General features: G+C 42.1%; 1 protein-coding gene across 3 annotated transcripts in view; it reads left to right on the top strand.

Moving 5' to 3' along the window:
• RELN (reelin) overlaps positions 1 to 12,703 on the top strand; it is a 496,502-nt gene that overhangs the window by 405,375 nt on the left and 78,424 nt on the right. For all 3 annotated transcript variants that reach the window (XM_059396996.1, XM_059396995.1, XM_059396994.1), the window contains exons 32-38: positions 1,450 to 1,608; positions 1,796 to 1,984; positions 2,513 to 2,786; positions 5,281 to 5,421; positions 5,528 to 5,705; positions 9,457 to 9,541; positions 10,396 to 10,578. In XM_059396996.1, the coding sequence (XP_059252979.1) occupies positions 1,450 to 1,608; positions 1,796 to 1,984; positions 2,513 to 2,786; positions 5,281 to 5,421; positions 5,528 to 5,705; positions 9,457 to 9,541; positions 10,396 to 10,578 (1,209 nt within the window). The remainder of the gene's footprint in view (positions 1 to 1,449; positions 1,609 to 1,795; positions 1,985 to 2,512; positions 2,787 to 5,280; positions 5,422 to 5,527; positions 5,706 to 9,456; positions 9,542 to 10,395; positions 10,579 to 12,703) is intronic.

Raw genomic sequence — 12,703 nt, 5'->3', positions numbered from 1 at the left:
AACCTTTTTCTGAAAAGGTTAAGATATAACAAAATTAGTGTAACAAATACAACTTTCCTGAATATAATTTCTGTGAATACTCAAAGTACTTCAGTATCTCCAGTCATAATTATGAGTATGTGGTGCCAGTTGTACGAATAGGCAGTTAGATGCCCAGAAAACCCTCTACTCCTCCCATCAATAACAACAGATAGATAAGTAGATATCCTGTTGATTCCCATCATTAGCAATTTTTTTTTTCTTTTTGCATTCAACCTTACCTATTCCCTGTCCCCTCTTTTAAAATAAAAAATGTTTCGGGATACCTGGGTGACTCAGTCAGTTAAGCGTCTGACTCTTGATCTCAGCTCAAGACTTGATCTCGGGGTCCTGAGTTCCAGAGCCCCATGTTGGGCTCCATCCTGGGTGTGGAGCCTACTTTTTAAAAAAACAGTAATTAAAATTTAAAAAGTTTCCAGGGGAGGTAGCGGGGGCAGTGCAGATGGTCCTATAACTTGAATGTGCAGGTCACTAAATCATGTCACCATGGAAACAGGTGGAGGAGGGACATTGGGTAGATGGGGGTGGGTAGAGAGGGCAAGATTGACACAGAAAGGAGAGTAGAACTAATATGAAGGGGAGTGAATTTTCTGCTTTGCTATTTATTTTACTTCTTTTAAGATTTTTATTTTATTTTTATTTATTTGTCAAAAAGAGAGAGAGGGAGAGTGAAATCACAAGCAGGGGAAGTAGCAGGCAGAGGGAGAAGCAGTCTCCCCACTGAACAAGGAGCCTGATGCAGGACTTGATCCCAGGACCCTGGCCTCATGACCTGAGCTGAAGGCAGACGCTTAACCAACTGAGCCACGCAGGTGTCCCCCTGCTTTGCTATTTAGTAATGTGACCTCATTTCAGCTTTAGTAACCAAAGCCTGACAAAATATAAAGGGCCAGTGAAAGGATCCTCCCATGTAACAGAATTTCATATTGGGCCCTGCTTACTGTCTGGTGCTTCGGCAGGATAAAAGCCCTACTTGATTTGTGCTGGGGAAATTGAGATATTTCTTCGGAGTGTATAATAATGAGATGAGACTTGATAATGTTCCGGACAGAATCTAAAATTCAAATACATGATCTGCTGTGGATTTTTATGTCCCCCTTATCAACCCACTCATCACTCATACAAAGCTGAGTAGTCTTTAAAAGAGCTTATGTTTTTTCTTTTTTTCTTTTTTTTTTCCTTCCTCATCTTCCATTTCCTGGGAGTTGGTGCACTAGAAACTGTCAAGGAATTGATGAGCCTTCAGGTCTATTAATTCATTCCTAGGAAGTTAGATGAATGTGCCCTCGTTCTATGAGATGCAATTTGAAGTTTCTGCTGCAGTCTTGCCATTTAAAAAATACTGTTCCTTGCCTTTCTTTGCCTCTAGGAAAGCTGTCCAAGTAACTGGATTTATGTCTTTTAACTCAGGGCTTGTTGTTCAGTATTCAAATGACAACGGGATACTCTGGCATTTGCTGCGAGAGTTGGACTTCATGTCATTTCTGGAGCCACAGATCATTTCCATTGACCTGCCACGGGAGGCTAAGACCCCTGCCACAGCTTTTCGATGGTGGCAACCCCAACATGGCAAGTTTCTGCTCCCTCCACCCTTCCCAGTGGCCTTGAGAGCATACAGTTAAAGCCGCGTTGTACCGTATGCTTTGTAATTTGCTGTCGGTTTCCTAGACAATTTGATTTAAAAGCATAGTCATAAAGATATTCATATGGCTGGATAACAAACTTTCTCTAACTGCCTTTATTCATTGGATTTCAGGAAAGCATTCAGCCCAGTGGGCCTTGGATGATGTCCTTATCGGAATGAATGACAGCTCTCAAACTGGGTTTCAAGACAAATTTGATGGCTCCATAGATTTGCAAGCCAGCTGGTACCGAATACAAGGAGGTCAAGTCGGTATTGACTGTCTCTCCATGGATACTGCTCTGATATTCACTGAAAACATAGGTATATATTTTCACCAGCTAAAGGGAGAGTATTTCATTAACTAGAGGACTAAATTAACTAAAGCCCAAGAGGAGACTCCCTAATGCAAAACTGTGTACCTAACTGCCTGGGCTGAGGGAGATTCTGGAAAAAAAGGAGCTGGGTTGACCTCTAAGAGAACTTGGTGCGTCTAGCGGCCGCTTGCCTTTGAACTGTCCTCCTTGCGTGATCTAATAAGGTTTCCTCAAATCAGAGCAATAAAATCTCTCTCGGAAGACTCACTCCCATGTCTCGTAATTTGCAGAACTGGCAGAGAGAAGACTCTCCAAGATAGTCACGCTTTTCAAATTAGCAGCCTTCTGCGGGTCCAAGCCTCTGCTAACCAAATGAAAGCAGTTATTGCGGGAGCAAAAGTCGCTTCGATTAAGACAGGGTTCTTGTTCGCTCCTGAACGTATTCGTTCCAAGCAAAAACGCCCAATAGCAAAGAGAAGACCATTAAATGCTACCACTCAACTTCTTTTTTTTTCTTTTTTTTTTTTTTTTGCAGGAAAACCTCGTTACGCTGAGACCTGGGACTTCCACGTGTCGGCATCGACCTTCTTGCAGTTTGAGATGAGCATGGGCTGCAGCAAGCCCTTCAGTGAGGCCCACAGCGTCCAGCTCCAGTATTCCCTGAACAATGGCAGGGACTGGCATCTGGTCACCGAAGAGTGTGTACCTCCCACCATTGGCTGCCTGCACTACACAGAAAGTTCTGTGTACACCTCAGAAAGATTCCAGAATTGGAAGCGGATCACCGTCTACCTTCCACTCTCCACCATGTGAGAATTGCCATGTGGCTTCATTTCAGAACTCTAGGTTCCTGTCACCTCATGTGAAAGTAATCATGATTCCGCTTGGCAATTCTGTGACGCTCTCATGATAATTACGCAGGGAGTCTGCGTGGAGCGGTGGGGAGGGGGAACGAACAAGGCACTTGGGGTTGCAATTTTATAACGTGTTAGTGAGTTCCAAAAGTTCAGGTCTGAACTTTCCTGTTTTCTGGCAACAGGAAGCCTGCCCACCAGAGCCAGTTGTACAAGTAGTCCTGTTCTGTTGTAAAAATACATATCTACCCAACAACCAGAGAAATATTTGTTCATGTGAAGCAGTATGTGAAATCATCACACGTGGAAGAATAGTAGCCTTAGTTTCTTTATTTTATTTTATTTTATTTGTTTTTTGACAGAGAGACAGCAAAAGAAGGAACACAAACGGGGGAGTGGGAGAGGGAGAAGCAGGCTCCCTGCTGAGCAGGGAGCCTGATGCGGGGCTCGATCCCAGGACCCTGGGATCATGACCTGAGCTGAAGGCAGAGACCTAATGACTGAGCCACCCAGGCGCCCCTCTTTTTTGTTTGTTTTTTCTTTATTTTCAGTACCACGGTGAGAGTAAAAAGATGGTTCCTTCAGAATGTTCATATTGTTTTTACATCTCTCTTTCCCCTCCTGGGATTTCAGATTATATTCAAAACTTGTATTCGGGCTTACAGCAGGCTCAATTTGGGGATCTTTCTAGGAACCAGTGTGTCCTGAGGTGGCTGGTTAGAGAGCGTGCCATTCCCGCCGTGCCCTGCCACTGCTGTGTTCTGGAATTCAGCCACATTGGCCTCTGCAGGCTGCATTTACCAGGCTCCTGCGTCTGTAGGCTCCCAGATAGATTTAGTAGCAGAACCTGGCGTGATAATCAGAGTGGAAACAGAGATAAAACAGGATATCCCTTCTCTTCCCTTTCTGTCTCAAGAGCATCTTGGCTAACTTCACTGGCTCCCACTCCCAAAGAAGGCCCCCCACCAGGACCCTGGCCCCTGGGCACCAGCCAACAGTGTCCCTCCAGCTTCGGACTTGCAGCAGTGTCCCAACTTTGCTCAGTTCTGGTCTCCTCGCTGCCCGTTGGCTTCTCAGCTCTGGCACTAACCTCCAGCATCTTGTGTTAAACACTCACTAGAATTAAATACTCATAGTGGTTTCCATGTTGCTGATTTGAGTCTGATTCAGAGATGTACCACCAAATGGCAGGGGAAAATGCAGGAAACCAGAGCATTTTAGCATTGAAGCTAAACGCTGTGGACGCCCTGTGCTTTAAAGAATGCTTACTGGTAGCTCATTTATTCGCTTTATTTTTATTCAACAAACATTTATTGAATATCTACTTTGTTTTAGAACTCTATTACAAAATTAACAAACTGATGCCAGCATCCAAAGATCTTATTTGGGACACTGGACGTCTCAGCAGTTATTTATGATATAAAATGGTGACGTTGCTAGTCCCCAGGGATGTTACTGAAATGCGGGGTGGGGTACTACCTGAGTTTAGGGGGACTGAGGGAACTTCCTGGAAGGGCCCAACTCTGAACAAATAGCGAGTCCTGGTAAAGAGGGCATGTGGGAAGGGAAGACATTCTGCAGCTTGGCCTTGACATTCCATTTGTTGGGGAATCACTGGAAGGGTGTTCTGTGGAGTGGTGATGGGATTCGATTTCTACTTTAAAGCCACCACACCCGTAGCTGTGTTGCACTGAGGGAGAACCTGTGTCTGGAAACAATAGCACTGGAAATGCTGCTGTTGACATTCTACTTCAAGGATGCTGGGTTCCACGTTCCAAACAAGTGATTCCTCCACTTCCGCTTTGTGGTCTATTTCTAAGTTAGAGACTGTTACTGTGGTTTGGCCCAGGCTGCGTATATTTCTGGATAAGGTGATCTGACAGGGTAGTCCAAAGAGCAGATTACAAATGGAATGGAAAATGTGGGCGTGCCTCACCTGGTTCTGGCCCTCACCTTTCGGCAGCCAGACCTCAGGCACCATCATGGAGGCAGAACTTCCCTGGGGTTTCCATTTTCTGTCTCAGAAACCATTTAGGGACAGTAGTGCCGGGACCTCATTTCCTCGTGCTTTTCCTCATGCTTCTCATCCATTCTGCCTCTTTCCTCATCCTGAATGGCAGGAAAAGCCTGAACCCCAAAACCCCAAATTTGGCGCGTGGTTCAAACACACAATAAATCACTAGTCCAAGATAACTTTCCCATCACAGGCGTATTAGGAGACATCTGTATGAAAGGAAGGGTGACATATTTACCAAGCATGTTTTCTACTCTCTCGCAGTGGTGGGTTCATCAGGAAAGAACATCCAACACTTGGTGTGAGAACTAAGTGTCTCCAAGAAGAGGGAAGGAGAACTTGGAGGAGGGCTCTTCAGAGGGAAAGGGGAGTTAAAGGAAATGTTCTCCTGCTTTCAAGGATGCCTGTCGAACCAAGTATGTTTTCTTTGGTCAGGTCTCCCAGGACCCGGTTTAGATGGATTCAGTCCAACTACACTGTGGGGGCTGACACGTGGGCTATTGATAATGTTGTGCTGGCTTCGGGCTGCCCCTGGCTGTGCTCTGGAAGAGGAGTTTGCGACGCGGGACGCTGCGTGTAAGTCCATAAAACCGGCAGTTTCTTTGTTTAGGATGCAAAAGCAAAAATGACTTTCGAACTCATGACAAATAATGCCTTTCCGCCCCTCCTTCTTCTCTTTTAGATGTGACCGGGGCTTTGGAGGAGCCTACTGTGTGCCCATTGTTCCTCTGCCCTCGATTCTTAAGGATGATTTCAACGGGAACCTACATCCCGACCTTTGGCCTGAAGTATATGGTGCCGAGAGGGGGAACCTGAATGGTGAAACCATCAAATCGGGAACATCGCTCATTTTTAAAGGGGTCAGATAAGATTCTACTTCTATACTCTGCTATCGGGATTCCTTCTTTCCCTTACTGCTCCACACAAATGTGTTTGTGAACCGGCTCAGATAGTGTATTACTTTATATGAAGCTGTTGTCTTCTAGCCCAGACCACGTTTCCTCCTCTGTTCGCCATCATCATTTTTCAGGATCACTTAGGCATAAAATCTTTCCTCCGCTTTGGTGATCAGACCCCTGTTACTTTCTGCTGCAATTATATACATATATATGTATATATGCACGCACACACACATGAATTATGCATATGCAATTTCTAGAATGTAGCATTTTCTGTGTTATTGAATATATAACTTAGAGAACTGTAAAAAATGACTTTAGAAAAGGGCTTTGCTTTTTCCTTTCTTTCTTTCTTCCTTTTCCTCCAGCCAATAGAACCCTTTGGTGACTTGAAGAAAACCAAACATCGGAGTCAAGTGAAATACCATTCTGAAACATTGTTAGTCTGTTTTTGTGTTTCAACCTAGATGTTTGCTGAGAAAGAGTTAAGCAGTTGTGTGAAGTGCTGTACTGGTTGTACTGTACCTTTCCCTGTGAATACAGGCCGTATCCCGTCTCTCCCACCATGGGGAAGTTGGCTAATACAGGGTGCGCTAGTGAAATCTGTCACAAAAATCTGCATGGGCCCCCATACAACCTTCATGATTAACATCCAATGCTTAGAAAATTAGATACCCTGAAACTTTTTTTTTTTTTTAGGATTTCATTTATTTATTTTTGAGAGAGAGAGTGCACGAGCAGGGGTGAAGGGTAGAGGCAGAAGCAAACTCCCCGCTGAGCAGGGAGCCCAGTGCAGGACCCTGGGATCATGACCTGCGCCTAAGGTAGACACTTAACCAACTGAGCCACCCAGGCGCCTGGTGGAACTTTCCCAGTTATAGCTGATAGAGGCTGCCTACCGTTCTGATTTAAATACCTAATTTGTCTCAAGTTTGGATGAGAGAGAAAAAAAAAAAACACTTAGGGGTCGGAGAGATTCACTAGTCCCTACGAGCTCTGAGAAGCTGAAGAAATTGAGGTAACATTTCAGGATGGAAACTGCTGGTTTTCATGTGTATGTTTTTTCAGTCTTGTTGGAGGCATTAGCTGTGATTACCACCACTAGCTCACTTCCGATCTGCTTACAGCATTGACAAGACCGAAAAGCAGGAGCCTTTGAATATTTAAATATTTCATGATTTAAATATCTTTACCTGATAAATTTTTAAGCCAGTGAATTAACCTGGTCCCTAGATCCTATGAAGGAAGAAGACGCACAGTGTTTTCTATTTTCCCTTTAGCCGTCCAAATGCAAGAGCAGCCAAGCATTATCTGTATTAGACATTATCTCTCAGTTCTGCAAGATGTAGAGAGGGCCCAGCGTGGGCCACTCAGTAGGGTGCAGTTTGACCTAGAAAGGCACTCCTTCGTTAAAAAGGAAGTGATAGTCTCACTTTAATGTTTATAGATTCAGGAGTATGATCAGCTATTCAAATAGCTTGTTGGATGCCAAAGAACTCCCACATTTAGCACAAATGGATTAATGAGCCCGGAAAAGGGATGAGGAAAGAAACCTGTTCGTGAACTTGAATATGCACAGAAGCAGGGCTTGACATTTCCACCGTGTAATTAATACCAAGTGCTGAACTACAAGCAAATACTACAAACATGAAAGATACTTTCATCGTGCCCACTTTCAACATAACTGTTCCTACAAGATGCGGTGTGCAGTGGTCCTTTCATGGCTGATTTGTACTTGCCTATGGGAACAGCTTCATACTTAGGTTCCATAATCAAGGGGGAAGAGTGATCATACTCCTTTAATTGTTGTTAGCAAGGGATCTTTTTTAGCCTGTTCTGCCAACTAGCCACCTCGAAGCTTATTCCTTGTAAGTTGAAGAAGCTGCCTTTCCTCATCACCTCAACGTCCACATAGCACCACACTGTAAAACCATTCAAGGCTTTGTGCCTGTCAAGGTAGGAGGGAGAGAGTGTCTCTCGACCATGAGACAGGAAGAACAGGCATGGACTCGGTGCCATGGACTGAGTATGGCGATGAGTTATTAGGGTAAAGAAAAAAAAAAAAGACTGAAAATATAAGGCTTTACAGTGTAACCTTCAATCCTGGAAGTTTGAGTTGATGCTTTTTGAAGTTCAGGGATAGGTTCACATGCCGCTCCTTTTTCATGACAGTATTAAATGATTCTCAGGCTCTAAATTTAGCATCATCTGGATTTCTTCTCCCAAAACCAGAAGATGATTTAGTAAATGAAACACTGGTATCCTATGAAGGATGGAGGACAAGTTTCACAGTCTAACACATCTGGGCTCGATTTCCCCCATCAATACTTTTAAGCTGTGCAGTCTTGAGCAAGTTACTGTCTTTGAGTTCTAGGCTCCTTCTCTGCATCATAAAGATAATAATATCTCACCCTTATGAGTGTGATGTGCATTAAAGGAAGAAAGTGTCTTAGAACCTAGCATGTTATAGGCATTCAGTAATATGGTTGCTATGACAAAATTAGTCCTATTTAAAGCTTTTCAGTTATTGGGGTTGTGCTGGGTAATAAGAAAAAGAGGATGAATTTCTTTTCTCTAGCTAAAATTACATTTGGTGTTTGTTAGTTGACCACTAAGAAATCCAAGGGCACCTGGATAATACCGCTGATTAAGCCTCTGATCCTTAGTTTTGGCTCGGGTCATAATCTCAAGGTCCTGGGTTTAAGCCCTGCCTCGAGCTGCCTGCTCAGCAAAGAGCCTGCTTCGGATTCTCCCTCCCTCTGCCCTTCCTGCTCATTCTCTCTCTCTCTCTCTCTCTCTCAAATAAATAAATAAATCTGGAAAGGGAGAGAGGGAGAGAGAAAGGAAGGAAGAAATCTGGTGTCCACTCAGTATCACACAGCCCTATACCACTAAAGATTCACTTCATTCAGATGTCACAGCTAAGACCCTAAAAGGCTTATTTGCACCTTAGGACACTTGCACAGTGAAATTCTATTTTACTGGCTGTCACTGCAGTCCTGTGTACATGCAGAGAAAACAAGCTACAGGGCTGTCAATCCCAGGCATCCAGAAATAGTTAATTAGCAGAAAAAATTGCCAAAGCTAATGTGATCACTTTCTTCCTTCTTTGGCTTCTCTGCCTGAGCAGTTACAGCTGAGGCATGGGGACTCGCTTAGTTATGCCTTATTTATCTTGACCAACTGGAGGGTGTTGTGTCAGCCTGAATGAGAGCTTCCCAGCGCTGTCAGAGCACACAAAGGAGTAGTGAGTCCCTACGACTCCTTGGAACCTGAAAAAGTTACCTATTAGTTCCCAACTTCCAGCAGGAGCACTTGGCAGAGAATTTCCATCCATTTCCTCATTACGCCTGTCATGGCATGCTGTGGTCAAAGGAGACTACTTTTTAAAAAGGCCTGCAGATAGGTAATGCTGTCATTTTTGCATTGCTTTTTATAAACGTCACAGCAAAGTGGGATGTCGAGTTGAGACAATGAAATTGGGTTATGCAGTCATAAGAAATGAAAGCCTTAAGAAACTGGAAAGGATCCATTTTTCCTTTTCAACTGGACCCAACATTGCTTCTTGAATGAACTGAGTGAATACACATAATTGAATCATTACGTGTATGCATCTATTACTTAGCTAATGCAAGTGAGGTGTATAAAAGTCAAAGGAAAATAATTTTGCATATGAAATAAGGTCGTTTAATGTATATGTCTCTGTTTTCAGGAAGGACTGAGGATGCTTATTTCAAGAGATCTGGACTGTACCAATACTATGTATGTCCAGTTTTCACTTAGATTTATAGCAAAAGGTAAGTCATTTGTATGGGTAGAATTCATTATTTCCCCTTGCCTTACACAATTCCTCCCCCACAAAGAAACGATGGATTTGAGGCCCATAAATTCTGTTGCATGGGAGAGCTGACATAAATTTGAGTAACTAGATGTAGATGTGCTTCTATAAGTTCATCTTTTTTTTTTAATTAATTTTTTATATAAGTTCATCTTAATGTAAGGGTAAGGTAACTACTGATTTTGCAAAAATTTCATATAGCTGTAGTAATCATACTAATTCTATGGTAGCTACATTTATCATTATATCCCTGAGTCTTTTTTTTTTCCACCACTACTTCCTAGTTGTAAGAATTTTAAATTTTAAAAATTTAACTTAGGGACATTTTAGATTTTCTTTTATAGATGTGAACCCCTAAAAGACAACTCTTTGCCATTATGACCTTTCGTATTAACTAAATCATTTCCCTGACAAATAATGCCCTAAGGATATAATAAGCTTGCAAGTAGATTTTTGTTTGTATCCTGAGATTTAAAATGTTTGACCTTTTATAAAATCGTGATGCCCGTAGAAGCAAAATTCTCTGATGTAAGATTTCCTAAATGAAATACCGAAAGATACGTGTTCATATCTGAGAAAGAGAAGGAGATACTATTGTGTGAAAATCTGAGTTCTGGTGTGTGTTTTGAGATACAGTCATACAGAAAGCCCCACCTGACTTTGCTTAAAGTTGCCTCCAAAGCATTTGGACTCTAAAGCCCCTATGGCAATATAAGTCAGCTTATGCATCAATGCCAAAAGGATAGTCTTAGAATATACCTTGTGCCCACTTTTATCACAGTATGTTTTATGCCTGTGGTGTCTTCTCTCTAGGTACCCCAGAACGGTCTCACTCTATTCTACTACAATTCTCCATCAATGGGGGAATCACTTGGCACTTGATGGATGAATTTTACTTCCCTCAAACAACCAACATACTTTTCATTAATGTTCCCTTGCCATATACTGCCCAGACCAACGCTACAAGGTTCAGACTCTGGCAACCTTATAATAATGGTAAGAAGGCACTTGTTCTCCTGTGATCCAAACTGACTGGCTTTTAACATGTTTGTTTCTATGATGTGGAGGAAGTGTTTGTCAACTGGGAAGTTTCATTGTCTGTGACACACATTTTACCTAAAGGAGTCTCAATGAATAATTAACTTTATGTATCTTTAGTGTCTCTTTGTACTTGACTCGTCAGTTCTCGATGATGTAAATATAGCTAAAGCCACTTACAGAGCTAAGGTTTTTATTAATTTTTTTTTTTCAGAGCTAAGGTTTTTAAAAAACAATTGAGCACTGAGGCACCTGGGTGGCTCAGTCGGTTAAGCGTCTACCCTCGACTCAGGTCATGATCCCAGGATCGTGGGATCGAGTCCCATGTAAAGCTCCAGGGGAGCCTGCTTCTCCCTCTGCCCCTCTGCCCTTCTCAGGAGCACACTCTCTTAAATAAATAAATACAATCTTAAAAAAAAAAAGTTCAGCATTATCATTAGTCACTCATCAATTGTAACTACATTCCTGCTGAATTCATTTAGGAATAAATAGTTCTTCTGAGTGTGGCATTTCATTAGTGAGACAGAACAACATTGCAGCAAAATACCATGACAAAGTGATAGGGACTCACACCAAGCAGAAAGTGCCTTAGATAAAATATTCTTATCACATACCCCGCTTCCGTTGATAAGTTAAAGTGAATGTATAATTTAACAGCATTTCCAGATGGTTACAGAAAATGATTTTACAAATTTGTAATGTTTTATTGCTTCCAATATTTCTACTAACTGCCGATTATAAAGGACCAGACTCTACCAAATCATGCATTTAATGGCCTGAGTAAGCATAGAGATATCCCATTAAGCAGATTCTTTGCTTAAGGTAACACAGAAATGAATAAGAAAAACGTACCGCTAGCTCTAAAGCTTAACCTGAATATTTACCTCATAACTAGTAAACCAAAAATAATTTTTAACTTATTATAAACAGAAAGAAATAATCTTTTATAATCACCAAATAAATATGAATAAATATAAATACTACCAAGTTTCACAATCCAGAGAATCATTGTCTTCATGTTATGGTTGGAATGCTTACCTGGTTTTTCTTTATCGTTTTCACCAGCTGCTTCCAAAACAAGAAAAGAGAAGAAAGCTGCTAGAATTAGAAAAGTGATAGGTTGAGGAGAGAGAGAGAGGGACACATGCAACTTCATTTAAATCATCAGATTATTTCTACAGGTTCCTGTTTACAGATTATGTATGTGTGTGTATGTGTGTGTGAGTGTATGTGTGTGTGTGTGTACAGAAAAAAAATATATATATATATTCTAAGAATTGTAATCAATGTAGAAAACAATAAAGAAGCATCCTTGAGGAATCTTGATGATTCTGCTTGGCATGGTCTTACCTCCCTGTTTCCCCCTGAGTCCAAACAGTGCTTTGCAAAGGCAGCCTGGGTTTGCCGTCCTCCCTGCAAAGTAGGTACCTGCCTTCAACACCCAGGCTGGGTTGCCGAATCAAGTTCTATGACAGCCCAAGGAGTGATTTCACTAGTTTTTTAGATAGTTCCACATAACTTTAAATAAGCATAGAAGTTTTGAAAAGCATTTGAAAGGATATAACACAGAGTATTTTCTTCTGTGTAGTTCTAACAATTAGATAAAATTAGGCATCAGACCAGCGTTTTCATGACCACAGCCCTTCAGCCCGACTACAGCACGACACTCAGTCATGAGCTGAGTCTAAAAGGTAGTAAGAGGCTCCTCAGATCGACTCGTGCACCTCAGTTTTAAATCTGCAGGCTTGACCCCTGTGCTCACAGATTCAGATATCTTACAGGTTCTCCTAAACCTTGAAAACATAAACCCCATTCGTGGCAGTACAGGCTCTAACACCACAGCACTGACTGGAAGGGGAGCACAATTTCTCAAACCGAATCAGCTTTCTGAAATCAGTGAGGCTGTTCCTTGCTCTGTCAACTTAAGGTGATTGACAGCTTGATTTTTCCATACTCGAATCGCTATAAAGACGTGTTGTGTAGTTTGTGTTCCTTTGTCTGGAAAGCATATATTTAACCTGTTGTTACTGATTCCCTTCTGTCATTTACTTTCTTCCAAAGAGCAAACATGTCCCTCCAGTTC

The sequence above is a fragment of the Mustela nigripes genome, chromosome 4 (genome assembly GCF_022355385.1).
Source record: "Mustela nigripes isolate SB6536 chromosome 4, MUSNIG.SB6536, whole genome shotgun sequence".
NCBI lineage: Eukaryota > Metazoa > Chordata > Mammalia > Carnivora > Mustelidae > Mustela > Mustela nigripes.
The sequence above is the reverse complement of the archived record's forward strand: the minus strand, read 5'-3'. Positions and strand labels throughout refer to the sequence as shown.